General features: G+C 58.3%; 1 protein-coding gene across 4 annotated transcripts in view; it reads left to right on the forward strand.

The window, feature by feature from the left end:
- The window catches only part of GRK6 (G protein-coupled receptor kinase 6), a 19,066-nt gene continuing 2,125 nt past the window's right edge, over positions 819–17,759 (forward strand). The window contains exons 1-16 of one of the 4 annotated variants that reach the window (XM_021410072.1): positions 819–962; positions 3,502–3,597; positions 6,057–6,169; positions 6,454–6,531; positions 6,772–6,872; positions 8,173–8,265; positions 8,577–8,640; positions 9,228–9,368; positions 9,960–10,150; positions 10,878–10,915; positions 11,039–11,128; positions 11,234–11,442; positions 11,708–11,845; positions 12,147–12,284; positions 12,485–12,619; positions 13,379–15,479. In XM_021410072.1, coding sequence (XP_021265747.1) covers positions 911–962; positions 3,502–3,597; positions 6,057–6,169; positions 6,454–6,531; positions 6,772–6,872; positions 8,173–8,265; positions 8,577–8,640; positions 9,228–9,368; positions 9,960–10,150; positions 10,878–10,915; positions 11,039–11,128; positions 11,234–11,442; positions 11,708–11,845; positions 12,147–12,284; positions 12,485–12,619; positions 13,379–13,384 — 1,683 coding nt within the window. In that variant the 5' untranslated portion in view covers positions 819–910 and the 3' untranslated portion in view covers positions 13,385–15,479. Of the gene's footprint in view, positions 963–3,501; positions 3,598–6,056; positions 6,170–6,453; positions 6,532–6,771; positions 6,873–8,172; positions 8,266–8,576; positions 8,641–9,227; positions 9,369–9,959; positions 10,151–10,877; positions 10,916–11,038; positions 11,129–11,233; positions 11,443–11,707; positions 11,846–12,146; positions 12,285–12,484; positions 12,620–13,378; positions 15,480–17,759 lie in introns of those variants that run through there. The other 3 variants (XM_021410071.1, XM_021410075.1, XM_021410074.1) reach the window with 3 other exon arrangements.

Consider the following 17,759-nt stretch of genomic DNA (forward strand, 5'->3'; position numbering starts at 1 on the left):
GGCAACGAGCACTCACAATAATGTCTTATTATCGGGAGAGATAATGAGAACAGGAACCGGCTCCTTCCTGCTCGCCAGCAGCGCGGCCTGGGCCGGCCCCCAGAGCACAGGCTGCAGGAAGGCTGCCCGGCAGCGCGATGCTGGAGGGGCACGGAACCTCGGGCTGAGGGAGAGCTCAGGGACAGCCCCTCAGACAGGGAGACCTTCGGGAGCAGAGCGGGCACGAGGCTGTCGCGCTGCAACCTTCCTTCAGCGAGAGCCCACGGCTGATGGAAGGGCAGCGGGGAAAGACTATTCGAGTACACAGCGAATGAGCCGCTAAGGACTAGCCAATACAAAAAAAACACAACCAAGGACACCTCCACCACCAACCCACAGCCCACCCTCAGCACTGCGCTATAAGCAGCCTCTGCACCCCACCCCTAAGCAGCGCTCCTATCATGGCCCAGCCCGCCACGGAGTGGCAGCTGTACAACCCAATCAGAGGCCGCGGTAGGCGGGAACCTAGTGCGGTGGGCGCTGTTACCGCTTGCCCAATCCTTGCCTGGCTCTGCCGTGCTCTGTCTGACTGACACCTCTGTCTCCAATCAGCGCTAGCCTCCAGCCCCGGGCAGCGCTCCGCCAATGGCCGCGGCGTGACGTGCTCTTCTAGCTCTCCGGCCCGCCCCCTCACACATCCGCCCTCCCCGGGAGCGGCGCAGCGGAGGGGGCGAGGCTTCCTGGGGGGGAGCCGATCCAATGAGAGCGCGGCGCGGGAGGAGCGTGGGCAGGCATTGGTGGGTTGGGTCGCGGGGGGCGGGGCGTGGCGGCGGCGGCGGCAGTGGGGGGGGCGGCGGCGGCGGCGGGGCTCGAGCGAAGCGGAGGGGAGCGGCGCGGAGCCGGGCGGGAGGTGGCGGCGCCGCCCGGGCCCATGGAGCTGGAGAACATCGTCGCCAACACCGTGCTGCTCAAAGCCCGAGAAGGTGAGCGGGTCCCGGGCAGCGGGAGGTGGCCGAGGGCGGGCGGCAGGCCCGGGGCAGGGAGGGCCGCGCTCCGTCCCGGGGCGGGGGTCAGGGCCTGCCCGCAGCGCTGGGAGGGCCACGGAGCCGCTGTGGGACGGCCGCGCTACACCTCTGAGAGGAGCTGCCCGGCACCCGCGGCTGATGCCAGCCTCCTGCCCCCAGCCCCCTCCCGGGGGGCGAAGAGGGGAAAAAAGTTCATTTCAGGCCGACACACCGCGCTGCGACCGCTTCTCCCCGCGCAGGGCTGAGCCGTGCACCCGCGGCCCTATATTGGGGCAGGGCCTGGTGCGGGGCAAAGCCCGGGCGGTGCTGGAGGGACGTGGGGACCGGGACGCCTCGCGTGGCTCAGTGAGAGAACCGGGAGTTCCATCACCCGGCAGGCTGGGTCTGGCTCCACCGGGGAAGTCCATTAGATCACATAAGGTGGTGGGGAAGCACAGCCCCTTGGTTGCTGTGGAAGGGCTGTGCTGCGCAGCTGGCCGGGCCGAGTAGATTCTGAGCCCAAGGGGCTCGCTTAAATCCAGTTAGAGGGCTTTGGAGATTAGATTTGTGGGAGCAAAGAGCATCAAAATTAAATTTCCCCGGGTAGAGACCATTCCGAACTGCTCGGAAATCAGACTTCGTTCACATACTTCAGGCGTGGTGGCCGTCATGCAGTGTGTGGGGAATCCAACCGCTGCCACTGTGGTTTAGGTGAAGCCAAACCCAGACAAAACCAAACAGCAGCACTTGAGACTTCAAGACATGAAACTCCTCTTGACACAGAGCAGCCAGGAGCATAGCTTCTGCAGCACTGCCGTTGAAGCAGAGTGTGGGGCTGTGTGAGAGGTGTGGGACAGTTACTGCTCTGCTTGCAGGTGCTCCTCTCTGTCTTGATGGAGAGCGCTCGGTGCGATAAGGCCCGTGCACACGCCTGTGCTCAGTGTGTGCCATCAGGGTGTGGGCAGCAGCGGGCACAGCAGAAGAGTGATTCCCATGAAAGGATCCTTCCCCTGTTGTTTCCTTTGTCTGCTGGCTTGTGGCAGATGGGATGTGACCAGCCCCAGAAATGTGACAAGCTCTGGGTTGAGGCTGTCTGCCTCTTGCCCTGTCCCAGGGCAAGGTTTATGCATGCTGCTGGGACAGAGCTGCATGGGGTACAGGTCCCTACTCAGCTGTTTGCTACGTTGCCTGCAGGGGAGCACAAGCTGCAGCTTCTCATCCTCAGAGTGTTGTGGGGCATAACTTTGCCTTCTCCTACATGCTCATGGAGGTGAGCATGGCCTGTGCTCTCACCTCCTGGTTGTCCCCGTCCTTGTTTGTGGCCACAAGCTGTGGCTGACAAGGTGTCGGCGCTGCTGGTTTCTTCCACCCCTGCTTACCCTTGAGTCACTTCCTTCCTGAGTTTGTACAATCGTGCGGCCCAGCTGCAGTGGGGGGCAGATGCAGCACAGCCACCCAGCGGTGCCAGGGCTCACAGCTGCAGCCATCCCGTCCTGTCCCATCCCACCCCACCTACATGCCTGTGGTGTAGGTGCTGGAAGCCCGGAGCATGGGTACAGGGAACTACTGAGGGCCAAATCACGTATGCAGTGGAGGAAAGCATTATGAAACCATTTCTCAAGAACTGATAAATAGTGTTCTACACTGATTTCAGAGTGCCGTGCCTTTGGCCCAGCTCAGCAGTGAGGTTTAACCCATTTCCAAAGTTAGGGGGGGGAGTTTTTGTGTTTGTTGGCACTGAGCAGGAGGAGCACAATCCCTAGAGGTTGGTTGATCTGAGCAATCAGGCATGCAAGTATTCCAGTACTTAGTGTTTGCTATGATGTAAATTTTTTGGTCTATCTAGGAGCTTTCCCACCCTTTCCTACAGCACTGGGCATTTACTCCAGCACCTGAAGATGGAATAATATCTAGTTGTTGGATCTTGCTTTTCTGAGGCTGGCTTATCTCTGTAGAACAGTGGGAGTGTCCCCACTTCACAGGTGGGAAACTGAAGTGATGAGCCCGGGGCAACGCGATGAGTTGTCTGTGGAGCTGGGATTAGAGCAGGAATTCCTGTCTCCCAGCTTCATGTCCTTTCTCTGAGAGCCCCTCCCTGCAGTAAGCAATCAGTCTGGAATGAGTAGGTGGCATGAATCTTAACTAAAGCAAGAAACTGGGAGTGAAGAGCTTCACACTGAGCATGGTTTGGCCTCGAAAGGGCCTGGGAGCCAAGGCACAGAGCAACCTGTGGCTATAGGTACTCCTCCCTCTGCCATGATTTTCCCATCTTAAATATGAATGACTGAAATGTCCAGAGGAAAGACCTTACTGTTATTGCTTTGTTCTGCCTTTTGAACAGCCGGAGCAGTTGGTCCTTCCATTTCCTCTGGCAGTCAGCTGAGGCTCCAGCGTCTCTGTCCTTCTGTCTGGGAGGCAGTGATACCTCTTGGTGCTGCCCTCCTGGTGCAACAAGATTTGTCTGCAGTCGGACGTCCCTCGTTCATAACTCATCCTGCTGAATTTGTGTGCCCTGCAGGTGGTGGCGGAAACCGGAAAGGCAAGAGTAAGAAATGGCGCCAGATGCTGCAGTTCCCGCACATCAGCCTCTGCGAGGATCTTCGGCAAGCCCTCGGTGAGCAGCAGGGCTCTGGTGTTGGGCTGTGGGGCAGGCGGGTGGCCGGGTCCTGTCAGGCATTGTGCTGCTGGAGGCAGGTGATCTGAACGCAGGTGAGCCATGGGAGGGTCAGAAGTGGGGTAATAGGGCACAAATTCTGGCCAGGAGGACGTGGTCTAGAGTGCAGGGAAGGAGCAGTGGGCAGGTCAGTCACAGCTGCATGGCACTTGCTGTTGATGGTACCCACAAGCCACAAGAAGGTGAGAAGATTCAGTATAGATATGTGCCCTTCTCTGCACAAACAGACCTGCCCAGTTTTGTAAGCATTGCTCAGGAGTGCCTTTGCATAAATTACAAAGATGCTGTTAACATCTTCCTGTCTCCCTGGCCGATATTCAGCCCTACACTGTAGACCTCAGCTTCTAAAACTAAAGCAGCAGCTTTACTTGAACAGAATTGGGTTCTTGCTGTGCAGTATGGATGAAAATTGTACAGCTGAGTAGGGCTTGGTCTGTGATTTTAATTCTGCACTTTGTACTCTTCATGATTTTAATGTTTGTGCAGCAGGTTTGGTCCTGACATCATATAAGATTGTTTGGGGAGTTGAGTTGGAAGGTGGGAGTGATCTGCTTTCTGGGAGGGGGAGAGCTTGTTTAAATTGTCGCTCCAGGTTCATCTGCCAGCTGCAGAGTGGCACAGTGTTGACTCAGTTTCAGAGCAGGTGTCACTGGGTTTGGGATGTGTCTGCAACTCCAGTCCCCAGTTCTGCACTGCCCAGGTGTTCCAGATCCTGGTACAAGGTCCTGGAAGTCACTCAAGGTGGTTCTGTTTGAAGGCACGTGGGACCATAGCACTTGGAGTAGCAATCTCCATCATCCAGACTGTAACTTCCAAGCCCACAACACCCAGTTTGGCTGCTTCATGCTGGGCACCGCCTCCCTGGCTGCAGCTGCAGTCAGCTGGAAACTGCAGCCTCAGTACTCGGACGTGTTGCCTCTCTGGAGCAGATCCTGGGCACTGAAGGTGCTTCTGGCACGGGCTGTCCTTGCAGCTCTCATTGTGGCCATCCCACCCTGACTGTTGTGTGCCCTCAACAGAGCTTTCCCCCCAACTGAGGGCTGTCCTCTGCACAGCCACCCTTCTGTGGGTGTCATGATAAGGTTTCCAGCATGGATGTTCGTCTTTGTTGTGCTCCCCATTTGCTGGCGATGAATGCTGGTGGTTTGTCCATCTCCATTGTCACACTGTCCCGTGATGCTGTGAAGGTCCCTCCCAGCCTCTGCTGTCGCCACCTGTGTCCAGTTCCCCTTGCAGAGGCATGAGGGCAGTGCTCTTGCAGGTGGTGGCTGCCTTGTTTGGTTCCCTGCAGGAGAGACATCCCCCATCCCTGTGCTCTGCTGGCTTTGTTGTCCCATAGCAGCCAGCTAGAGATGTTTTCACTTATTGTTGCAGAGACTGGGCAGGGTCACCAGTGTGGTGGTGCTGCTGAAGAATTAGGTTTGTGTGCCCTGACCTCAGCAACCTAGTGTGTGCCCGGGCAGCAGCAAGGGTGACCAAAAATGCCCAGTCTTGCTGGCAGCAAGCTCCTGTCCACTACAGCAGTGGGGAACTCCTTCCCCTGCAGATGAGTAAACCAGCTGGGGCAGCCAGGCTGGTGAAGCAGCCCCCACCTACACCACACCGCAGCCCAGCCCCTCCACGCTTGTGCACTGCCAGGAAGCCACAGCTTCCTCAGAAGAAGCTGCTGCATAGTGGGGGGGGGGGGAAGCCAGCAGCACTCGGCACCAAGGAGCACCTAGAGCCCAGGGCAGGGTGAAGTGTAGAACTGGGAGTGCTTTGGATGATTAGAGTTGTTTGTGCCTGGTTCAGAAGACCCCGGCGAGACAGGCAGGAGGAATCATCAGGGGAAACCGAGCTCCAGGGGGGCAGTGGGACCTGACTGCAAACAGGAGACTGTTCCATGGGGCAGGGACGTGTGATGGTGATGTGCAGCATTAACGGGACATGGCTGGAAATGGTTCCCCCATGCTGGCGCCGCTGCTTTCAGCAGGCTTTGTGAAGCAGGGTGATTTGTGAGAGTCATCAGAGCAGCCCTCAGCCTGGGAGTTCTGCCTCAAAACAAGCTCAGTGTGTTCTGCAGGGCCCAGGGAAAGTTATGTATCTGATCACCATGGAGAGAGGATCAAGAAGAGCCTCCAGCCAAGCAGGAGATAATGAGATCCCTTGCTCAAAACAAGATGGGGATACTGCACAGAACAGCAGTTCAAACCTCTGTTAGGGCAAACCTTACATAGAGGGTCATAAAAGCTCAGCCTGTGGCTTCTTGTCTCAGCTGGATGCATTTCCATCTCCTGGGAGCCTCAGGCTGATGGGGCTTCTGAGCAGCCAGGAGCCTCACCACTGCTTCCTGGGGCTGGGAGGAGGGCTGCAGCTGCTCTGTGGGGGCTGGCAGTGTGTGATCTCCTCCACATTTGCAGAGCGAGACTACCACAGCCTGTGTGAGAAGCAGCCCATCGGGCGTATGCTGTTTCGGCAGTTCTGCGAGACACGGCCCGAGCTGTCACGCTGCGTCAAGTTCCTGGATGCTGTGGTAAGAGCAAAGGGATGTTCTTGGCATCGTGGGCACAGTTCAGTTGGCTCTGGGTGCTCAGGCTATTGCCAGGTACTTCTGGTCAAGGAAGTTTTCCTGTGAGTTGCAGTTTCCCCGAGATAGGGCTGGGCCTTTGTTCAGGGAGGTGTTTGCCAGAGATCTGGTTCTCCAGGAAGGCACAGGACTGCAGTACCTGGGCAGGGTGTTGCTGCTGTGCAGCTGTTGCCTGGTAGCAGGGCCTGGTTCCCAGCTGGGCCTGCCCCAACCGTGTTTGCTTTTTGCAGGCTGGGTACGAAGTGGCTCCAGATGAGAAGCGAAAGGAATGCGGGCAGCACTTGATTGAAAAGTACTTGAAGCCAAAGGTGAGTGAGAGGGCTGTGTTTGCTGCCTGCAGTAGTAGAACAGCTGACAGTTGTTATTACCCGTGTCCTGCTGCAGTGCTGGACAGGATCGTGAGGGCAAAGTCCATCTCACAAGTGACTGTGCTGCTTTTCCCACTGATCCTGAGGCAGATGAGCACCTTTGTGCTGTTCCTGTAGCTTCTCCTTCCTGACAGGACTCTTGGGCTCTGCCCCCCACTGACTCAGTCCCTTTGTCCCCAGAGTGAGGACCATGTGCCTGAAGTCCCCTCCCAGCTGGTGGATGCCTGTTGTGAGAGGCTGGAGCAGGAACCTTCCAAGGAGCTCTTCAAGGAATCCACTAAGTGAGTTGTGGGGCTGGGCCTGTCCTGCAGCTGTGTCACAGTACAGTGCCGGATGCTGCAGCCAGCTCACCTCGTCCATTCCACTCCCTTCCTCCAGGACATCAGAGTTTGGTGCCAGGGCTGGGACTGTGCAGGATGGGGCCTGGGTAGTTCGGGACTAGCAGCGTGCAACACAGCTCCAGGAAACCAGAGTTCCTGTGGGCTTTGGGAGCCACAAGCTGCTGCAGAAACCTTTGTCACTTCTCTCAGTTTGCCATGGGTCTGAGCTGCCATTTGGGAAGACACCATTACAAGCAAGCCTCAGAGGCTGGTCGTACTATTTCTAGTCTTGTGCCTCCTGGATCTGGTGGGCACCCATTGTGCAGAGCTGACTGCAGCAGTTCTACTGCCAGCTGTCCTCTCCTGCTGGCCACAGATGTGGCTGTTGTGGCTAGATCATGGTAGCTGTTGCTACAGCGATCTAAGGTCACTTCTGTTCCCTGGACTCATCACACAAACGATGTCCAAGGTCACGGCTCCGGGTGTGAAGAGGAAGCTGTTAGGCAAACCAGGCTTACAGCCCCCACCCCTCTCTGAACAGTAGCAGCAGCACGTTGCCTAATCGAGTGCAGGGCTGTGGCAATGGGTTTGCTGCAGTCTTCTGGGGAACGTTAGCTCTGTGTGTGGTAACTGGTGTCATCTGAATGCAGAGCCTCCGGGCTGGGCCCTGCCTTCTCTTGGCAGGCTCTGAAAGGGGAAGAGCCCATCCGCTTCGCCTTGATACATGTCTCCAGTCTAGACACTAAGTCTAAGGCTTTCTATTCCGCTGGGCAGCCTTGGCACCAGTCTCTCTGAGGCAGTTAGCTCACGTGCAGGATCCCCTGTGGCCTTTTGTGCTGGATATTCATCTGAAACTGAACAACTCAGTGCCTGGTGCTGAATGTTGCTAGTAGCTTTCAGCAACTGATTACAGCCTTGTGCATGCATTTGCCCAGTGAGGGGCAATTGCGTAGAGTCCTATTACCCCCCCCCTTTGTCCCACAGCCAGGGCTGCTGCTGGGAGGCCACAATTATCAGTGCAAGTAGTCCCAGGGTGCTGCCTTCACCACAGTTGTGCCTCCAACGCACCTTCCTGTTGGATCAAGACTTAGCACAGAGGGTGGGCTTTAGGGCCAGGGCTATGCAGGGTGCGTGGGTGATTCAGTGCAGCATGGTGCCGGGTGAGGGGATGGCAAAGCCGTGGGGCTCCTGGGGCTCCTCATCTCCTGCTCTGCAGCTGTGAGCAGCTCTCAGCTGCCTTGCTGGCTCTGCTCTCTCCTAGGCTTATCCACGACTACCTGAGTGTGGCTCCCTTTGCTGACTACCTCGACAGCTTGTACTTCAACCGCTTCCTGCAGTGGAAATGGCTGGAACGGTAACATCCTCTGGCATTTCTGGGAGACCTGCACCCTGCGGCGCCTGGGCTGCCTGAGGCGTCCCTAGAGCTCCTTCCCTGCCAGGCCCTCGGCCTGGCCTTTGCACTTCCTTTCCTTCAGGGCCCTCTATTGGCACAAGGAGCCTCTACTGGCTGCCCTAGCCTTGCTTGCTTGCAGGGAAGCAGGTTCTGCTTGAGCAGGGTTTTCACAGTGTCCCACAGGCACTCAGGCCAGGGAATGGGGGTGGTTTGAGTTTCAGCCCTTGTTCTTTTCCTGTTTCCATCTCACAACAGTTTCATTTGCTCCCCAGGCAGCCAGTGACCAAAAACACTTTCCGCCAATACCGTGTGCTAGGCAAGGGCGGTTTTGGAGAGGTGAGTGGCCAGCATTTCCTCTGTATTTGGGGTGGGCAGGCGGGGTGCTGCAAGCTGCTCCAGCACTTGGGGGCAGCTGCTGTGGGATTTTCTGAGATGTTCCTTTGGGCTCTGTGCTGGACAGTACTGTTCTTTGGGCCTTGCATTATCTCAGTTCCCTTCTGATAGACAAGAGCTCCCATCTTGCAGACATGGGATGTGCAGAAGGGGGTTGTACAGAGTAGGCAGTGTGTACTTTGTGGTGCCTGGATAGAGAATAATTTTTTCCCCAGTCTCTTGACAGAAGAAACTGCAGTCCTGAAAACTGTCACTCTTTCAGGCTTCCTTTTGTTTCTAGAATGGCCTTCTGTTTTTGCAGGCAGCAGCCATGGTGTCTGCTACAGGTGGCAGGGGCATTGCATCCCTCTGCTCCTGTGACACCTTGAGATGTTGCTATTCCCTGTGACTTTGTGGTCCTTGTTCACCTCAGGGTGGGGCTGAAACCAGGACAGTCTTCACCTTCCTGTGCCTCACTCCAAGAGCAGAACCTAGACCCCTCACCCTGGAAACAGCAGTGGGAAGGTGTTGAGCTTTGTCTCCCACTCCAGGTTTGTGCCTGCCAAGTGCGTGCCACGGGGAAGATGTACGCCTGCAAGAAACTGGAGAAGAAACGGATCAAAAAGCGGAAGGGAGAAGCCATGGCCCTGAATGAGAAACAGATCCTGGAAAAAGTGAACAGTAGGTTTGTAGTAAGTACATAGGAGTTGCTCTCACTTTGCTGCAGTGGTTGATTCTTCCCACAACCAGCTGGCCTGGCTCTTCTGTGCTCCTCGCTCTGTGTGGAAAGGCAGGAGCAGGCCCTGCATATGGAGTAGGGTCCTGGTCACAAGGCTGGGGTCTGGCAGGACCTCCCACTGCCTCCACAAAATGACCTAAATGCCTCCAGACTGCCAAACAGGCAGAAGCTTAGCCCTGTGCTGTGTGGTGGATAGCTCTCTCCCTGACTGTACAGAGGTGTAGACAGTCTAAAACCTCCCACTACAGAGGATTCATCAAACCGTGCCCCAGAATTGCTGCTGGGTGCTGCTTGCCCCCAGACAGGAGCAGTCCTGGCTCAGGGAGATGAGCGTCCTCCCTGTCTGAGGAAAGCTAGGGGTGTGCAGGGGCTACTGGGCACTTCCAGATCCTCCCTGGGTTTGAAAATCCACTGTCCCCTATACAAAAGCCCATCCTGCTGCTGCCCATACCCTGGCTTCTTGGGTGACAAAGTGCCCATCAGAGTGTGGGTGCCTCCCTCTTCCAGCTGTGTCTTCTAACAGCCTTTCTGCCCTGAATTGCAGGTGAGCTTAGCCTATGCATATGAAACTAAAGATGCTCTCTGCCTAGTGCTGACCCTCATGAATGGAGGGGACCTCAAGTTCCATATCTACCACATGGGAGAGGCTGGCTTTGAGGAGCCCCGGGCAGCTTTCTATGCTGCTGAGATCTGCTGTGGCCTCGAGGACTTGCACCAGGAGAGGATAGTTTACAGGTGCGTGCTGCCTGGCCCCATCAGGGGCACTGGCTGCAGGAGCAAGAACATTCCTGCTGCCCTAACTAGCACAGCCGGGACTGTCTGCTCGAGAAACTAAGCTCGAGCTTGAAAGCAGCATAGAGCTGGGTGAGAGGGGGTTAGGAGTGGAAAGCTGATCTCACTGGAGATGCAGAAAGGCATAGCCTGGCTTCCTTGTACTGGTGAAAGATCACTAATAGGCTGCAAGTGCTTGTGATTGCCTCAGAGAATGCACTTGGGTGCTCCACTCCACAACCAGTATGAAGACTAGAACAAAGGAGGGTAAGCAGCCACCCATAGCCTCAAGACTGGGAGCTGGGCAGGAAAGAGGACAAGCTGAGTGTATTGTACTCCTGGACTGTGTGGTGCCTTGGGCCAGAAAGTCCCTTCTAGTCTTATCCTGTGCCTTGTCCCAGGGCAGGGCAAGCAGAGGAAGCCTCTGCTCCTCTCTTGCATGCCTGGCTTATCTGAAGTTCTGCACCTGCAAAGAGGGAAGTAGATACAGGCTCACTGCCTCCTGGTGGAGGGTTGAAGGTTGCTCTGCCTGGGAGGGGGATCGTACAGGGCTAATTCCAGGGTGGGGGCTGCCTACAGCAGGGCTTTGCATCCCTCTGCTGTTTACCTGTGACTTCTTGAGATGTCACTGATCCCTGTGTCCTTCACTTTCCTAATGGGCTTCTTGTTGATCAAGTCTCTTCCTTCCTAGGGATCTGAAGCCTGAGAACATATTACTGGATGACCATGGTGAGTGCAAGGCCTAGGTCCTTCTCTCTTTTAATGCTTGAATCAGGGTTGCTCTGAGTTCTTGGCAGCTTCAGATATTGTCCTGTGACTTTGATTTGTTAACTTGAGCTCTCCTCTGTGCAGGTCACATTCGTATCTCAGATCTGGGGCTGGCTGTGCACGTGCCTGAGGGCCAAACAATCAAGGGACGTGTGGGAACAGTTGGCTACATGGGTAAGTGATCCTGGCTTAATTAAAAAGTAGCCTCTGTCTGCACTGTGCTGCACTGCACTGTACTCTCCTTGACCTCACATTTTCCTCACCTTTCCTTCTGCATAGCTCCAGAGGTGGTGAAGAATGAGCGCTACACGTTCAGCCCAGACTGGTGGGCACTGGGCTGCCTGGTGTATGAGATGATTGAGGGACAGTCCCCCTTCCAGCAGCGCAAGAAGAAGATCAAGCGGGAGGAGGTGGAGCGGTTGGTGAAGGATGTGCAGGAGGAGTACTCAGAGAAGTTCTCGCCCTGTGCCCGCTCCCTCTGCACCATGGTACGAGAGTGCAACCCTGTCCACCCCTTTGCACACAGCAGCCGAACTGTGGACTGCACCCTATAGAGGCACAGGTGGAAATCAGGTTCTCTTGCTCTGGCTCTGGTAACATAGTGCAGGAGGGTCCAGAGTGCCTTGATTCCTCACTTACAGATGCCTTGTGAGCCCATGTTGTTCCTGGAGACATACTGCAGGAGTCCACCAACCTCAGGGCTGCTCCTGCCCAAAGTGCTCTGCCTAGGGCACTGATTTCCTTGTGTTACAGCTCCTGTGCAAAGACCCTCTGGAGCGCCTGGGCTGCCGAGGAGCTGGGGCTAGGGAGGTGAAGGAGCACCCTCTCTTCAAGCACCTCAACTTCCGGAGGCTGGAAGCAGGCATGCTGGATCCGCCCTTCAAGCCAGATGTAAGTGTCTGTCCACCTCCTGACCTCTTCAGTCACTGATGCTGTCAAGGGAAGCAGGAGCCCTGCATTGGCTCACCTGAGGAGTTGGGGTCCATCCCTCTCATTTCTGGGGCTGCTGTTCTGGCCATTCACCTGAGGGTGGGCTGCTGGTCACAAGTGGATCTGGCCAGTGCTCCCTGCCTGGCAGAACAAAGCTCAGGCAAGCAGGTAGAAGGGGCTTGTGCTTGGCCAGTATCCGAGTTGTTTCAGTGAGTGGTATCATTGTGCAGCCTGACGTTAGAGCAATGTTTGTGCTGTTTAGCCCCAGGCCATCTACTGCAAGGATGTTCTGGACATCGAGCAGTTCTCCACAGTGAAGGGAGTGGAGCTGGAGCCCACGGACAATGACTTCTACCAGAAGTTTGCTACAGGAAGCGTGCCCATTCCTTGGCAGAATGAGGTAGGTGGGAACTGGCATGTGCACCAATCGTTTTTTGCAGGACGGGTCTTTGCCCCTGCTTGTGCTCACCGTGGCTGGGTGCAGTGTCCTGCAGGGCAGGCAGCAGGAACTCTGCTGTCACTGCTGCTCTTATGCTCTGCTGGGCCCTCAGTGACAGGCTTTGCATGGCAGTTGCTGCAGCCATCTTTGCCCTCTTCCAGATGATCGAGACAGACTGCTTCAAGGAGCTGAATGTGTTTAGCACAGATGGCACGGTGCCCCCAGACCTGGACTGGAAAGGGCAGCCTTCACCACAGCCCAAGAAAGGGCTACTCCAGCGCTTCTTCAGCAGACAGGTAAGAGTGCTTGCCCAGCATTTCGTGCACAGCCCTGAGCCCTCTCTCACCGATGCAGATCTGTCAGGAAGGTAGGCATGGAGGGACAGCAGATATGAGCCCCCATGCTGGGCTGAATCCCAGGGCCCTCGGGAGGTCCCATGCAAGGCTGCAAGGAGCCAATCCTTGCCTGGCTGGCATTCACGTTGCTGCATGTTGAGGGGGCTGGTATGGAGTGTCCTGGCTAAACATGCTGCAGTTGCACAGAGAGAGTGACGCTGCTGACAGCACCAAAATAGCAAGTCTTCTCCCTTCCTACATGAATAATACCATCCCTGAAGAAGACCTTCATCTTGCTGTGGGCTATGTGGGCTCCTGGGATCCCTGGAAAGTTTCTACTAGACCTTAAGCAGACAGAGAGAGCAGTGCTTTCTAGGGATGAGGAGAACAGAAACATGCATCTGCTGTGGGCTTGCCTGCCTGTATGTCTCCTCTGGGCCAGAACAGTCTTTGCCTTCTTTCCAGGACTGGCAAAGTCTGGGCTGCTGCCCCAACAGCTGCTAGCAGCTGTGGCACTCGAGCGCAGTTGGCTCTGACCTGCTCTGGACCCACTCCCAGTCACCCAGTGCTGACTCTGGCTTCCCCACCGAGTTCCCATTTGTGCTTAACTGTTCAGCCTGCTGGGAGACATAGCTCTTCCGTAGGCAGGCAGGACCTGCCCAAGGATGGGCTGCCTGGGGCAGGGGTTGAGCTGTGATTTGCCACGTTTTCTCTTTCCAGAGGTGAGCAGTCTCTCCTGGCTGCTCTGCTCAGGGAAATACCTGGTGGCCCAAGGACATGACAAGATCTGGGAAAGAGGAGTGTTGTCCTTCAGTGCCTAACCCCTTTCCCCAGCAGAGCACAAGCTGTTTGTCATTCTAACTGCCCCCTGAGCCACTAATCCTGCTCTCTGCTCTCGCTGCCTTCCCCACTGTGGGGGAAGCTTTACCCTCAGCTTGAGCCAAAGCTGCCCCTGTTCTACTGCAGCTGGGAGCTCTGCTCCCAGGAGGCTGCGAGAAGGCCAGGGTTCCCTTCTCTCCTCCCCTTGAATGTCCTGGATACACAGAAGGGTTGAGACACTGTGAAGAGTTTGGCATTGTCCCATGCTCAGGCTCCCTCCCCAGGGCTTCAGCTGCTTTCTGTGACCTGATGAGCCCTGAGTGGGGCAGATTGTATGCGCTGGCACTGAGCTGTTTCCCTGGGTGGCTGTAATCAACGGAGCCCATCTTCCTCCCAGCTTCTGAGCCAGTCAGCTATGCACTCACAAGTATGTCTGCCAAGAGCTGAACCCCAAGATGCAGCTTTGTTTCTCTGCCAGAGAGCAGCTGTAGACCGGGTTGTGTGACTGTGCTTACCCTCTGCTTGCTGTGCTCCTCTCTCCCTCCCTCTCGTTGCCCCTCTGACTTCAGGACTGTTGTGGGAACTGCAGCGACAGTGAAGAAGAGCCCACCCGGCTGTAGAGCACAGCCTGTTCTCCAGCCCCTGGGACCCACTTGCCTCTCCGGGTGCCCAGAAGAACAACAGCCCAGCCTGAAGGACAAGATAGCAGTGGCCCCGCAAAGTGGATTTGTTTACAACTTTACATGTCTTTTTCTGAAGACTGTGAGGATGGCTCCAGCGCTGGCAGCAGCGCATGGCACCTCTAGCCATGGGTGAACCATCGTCCCCAGGACAGAACTGGATGCTTCTGCATGCTGCTGGGGATGATGCTGCTGCTGCTGCTGCCCACCGGCTGCCGCTCCCCTCTGGGGCCAAGGGCAGGAGGGAGGGAGTGTGCTGGCGTGGGCCGGGGCCAGACTGGAGCAGCTCTATTGACACATTCCATGGTGTCGAAGTGGCACTGCAGGTTTGGTGTATATTTATATATGTCAGTCTGTACATATCACATGTCAGTTTTTAATCTATAGGTGGGGGCCTGCACTGCCCCCACCCTGTCACAGGCACAAACGTCCTCCTATGGGGGGAGTGACGGTCCCAGCTTTGTACCAGGGAGTCCTGGGCAGAGGCCTTCTGTGCCTTGAGGTGCCTGAAGCATCTTTCCTGGACCTTTCTGGCCCTGCTGAGGCATCCCTGGCTCCAGAGGAGTCCATTGCTCAGCCCTGAGGCACGGGAACATGCTGTGCCAAAGCATCTCCCATTGCATCCTGGCAGCAGAGCGTCACTGCCTTGTCCCTTCTTCCCTGCCTGCCAGAGCCTGCTTTCTCCTGCCTTGTCTCACACGTGCTGCCAGCTTCTGGGCGCTGATCCTGGCCCCTTCAGCCTGCTGGCAGCCTGCCTGCAGCGCAGCAGGACACAGGCTGCCCCAGCACCTACCCGGAAGCTGGACCTGAGGGATAGCCCTGACCTTGCATGGTGCAGGATTGCCCCAGCACAGTCCCTCAGCCAGCTCAGGGCTGGCTTGCTGGGGACAGAGGCAGGCCTCAGTCCTGGCTTGTTTTTGGTGGCTGTGCTCTTGGGGTGCAAAGCTGTGGTAGGGGGCCTATCCCCTGCCGAGGGCTATGACCAAGTGAGTGGGAGCAGAGCTGTGCCTGAGGGCAGGGCATCGGTATAGGGGCCTGAGCCTCCAAGGGGGTCCTATGTGTCCCCAGGGAGCTCAACCTGGCTCTCCTGCCCTTGTCGTCTTTGTTCTGTCCCGTCTTGTGCATGTGTGTCCCAGCTGTGTTCCTAGCAATAACTGGTCTTGTGTGTGTGTGCGTGTGCGTGTATGTGTGTGTACATGTGTGTGTGCTGCTGCCCTGTGCTCGTTCTGAGCCAGGCCCCACGGCAGGGCTGAGCACCAACTTGGACCTGTGGTATCATTTGCTTGCCTTGCACTAAAGTTTGGAAGTATTTACATTTTTAACCTTTTGTTAAGCGTAAGATTTGCTGCGCCTCGTGCTGCTGCTGGGTCAAGGTGGAGTGAGCTAGAAGTGGGAGCAACGTTGGCCTTTGTCACATTTCGGGTAGGGCTTTGCTTAGGATGGGGACTGCAAGTAGCCCTCTGGCTTCTGCAGGGGTCAGCACAGGGGCACAGTGGGCACAAAGCCTCACACTACTGCTCGTCCTCGTGCGTGTGCCGCTGTCCCCTTTGGAACATGTCCCCTGGGCTGCCCCAGAGCTGACCCCACTGTGCCTGAGGCAGAGTGCTGCTATTGTCCCCTTATGCAGAGGAGGACAGCATCTCCAAGATCTCCACGCACCGTGGAGGTACACCCAGGGCTTGGGATCAGCACGGCTGCCGGGAGGGGATGCGGGGGGGGGGGCAGCCTGGCCGGGGCTAGACGGGGTAAGCCGTCCGGTGGGCTGGGAGCCCAGTGCCGGTAGCGGGGCTGGCAGTAGCCTCGTGCGCAGCGCGGGGCGGCCGCACACAGCTGTGCAGGGATGAGAATAGCAAGTAGAGATCGGTAGCTAGGGAACAGTTGCCATGGGAGCGGGCCGAGGAGGAGTTCTCACACTCGGAGGGGGCATCTTGGGGTAAAATCCAGGAATTTTCTGCAGCCCTGGAAGAAAGGAAGGCACGGTGGGGGGCGGGGGGAACTGCGCCCATGGGTCAGGGCTGGTGCTGCTGCCAATTGGCACTGCCTGGGCTGCAGCACCTGGGCACGAAGTCCTGGGGTCACAGTTTGTTGGTGGGCACTGTGGCTGTGCCAGCAGGGCTGGGGCACTGAGCGTTCCACAGAGCCACAAACATCGCACAAAATGCGCTTGGCCTTGCCCAGTGGCATCTCGGACCCAGTGACTGGGGGTCCCTTGCCCCCATCCGTGTGCCCACAGGTGGGGAGCAACGTGCAGTGCCCGTGCTACTGCACGGCCCCTGGAAAAGGCCCGACCGGGCAAGCCAGAGCCGAGGAGCGGGGACCCCGGGGGAGCTGGGGGCCGGCAAGGGGCTGCGGGGTGCCCAGTGCCCTGCCCTGAGCCGTGGGGTGGTGGAGGCAGAGCCGCGCACGATTTTCAGGGGTGAAGGATGCTCTCAGCTGTTGCCTGGGCAACGGCTCCTCCTCCAGCCCACCATGTGGCTCAGGGAGCGCTCCCCCGCCTGCCTCCCCCCCCCGTCGCCGTGGGGAAGGCAGCTCCCGGCCCCGGGGCTGGCGGGGCCGCGGGCCCGGCTCCCAACGCGACACCGGCGCCCGCTCCCACCACCCGCCCTCGCCCTGGCCTGACGATGCCCGCCGTGCCCCGCGCCTTGTCTGCGCCCGTGGGGAGCCCCGCAGCCCCACCGCCCACTCCCAGCGCCGCTCCGCATCCACCGAGCCGCGTCGCGCTGTGAGAGCCATCGCCGGAGCCGGGGTCCAGCGAGGTGAGTGATGGCCGCAGCGATGGGGACCGCGGGGACAAGGCCAGCACAGCCTCGCTCCTGGCACGGCGGCGGTGCCCGTCGATCCCGGCCCGGCCCTCGGCCAGCACGGAGGAGGATGTCCTTCCGGCCGGGCCGTGCACGACAACGCGCTCAGCGTGCGGCGCCCACGGGGAGGAAGCGGCGACGGTGTCACGGCCCGTGCGGGCACCCACGCCTTGTGTCACCGCCTCGTGCTCGGCTCTGGGCAGCCGGAGGGCGCCGTGGCCTCGTGCTGGCGCTGCTGCCGCCCTGTGCCCACCCTGCCGTGCTCTCGGCGGAGCCGGGCGGCACCGGGGCAGTGCCCAGGCACGGTGAGAGCGGAGCGGTCGTTCCCGGGGTGGCTGTGACAACGGCTCCGACGTGGCACGGAACAGCTGGTGATAGCCCCGCGGTGGCAAAGGGCCACGGCAGGGTGACAGCGCTCGGGTGCGGGTGGCACAAAGCCCTCGGTGCCCAGTGCCACCTCTGACCCCGGCGCCACGCCGGCACCCTCCACCCGGCACGGGGGCCGCCATCGGGCACCGTGGGTCGCACGGCGGCCGGGGGACGGCCGGGGTGGCAGCCCCTGTGCTGCCACTGTCCTTGCGTGGCCGTCACCCGGCAGCGGGCTGTGGCTGTCACCGAGGATGTAAGGGCGTGGTTGGGTGGCACCCCTTGGCACCCCACGGCCACCGCCCCAGGACGACGGCACTGCCACCGTACGGGGCTGCCACCCCCCGCTCCGTGCGGCTCACGCGGGGCTCCCGGCCCCCCCGGCAGGATCCCCTCCGGGCACCGCGCTCCCGTTCACCCTCCGCCCCTCCCCCC

Source organism: Numida meleagris, chromosome 12 (assembly GCF_002078875.1).
Source record: "Numida meleagris isolate 19003 breed g44 Domestic line chromosome 12, NumMel1.0, whole genome shotgun sequence".
NCBI lineage: Eukaryota > Metazoa > Chordata > Aves > Galliformes > Numididae > Numida > Numida meleagris.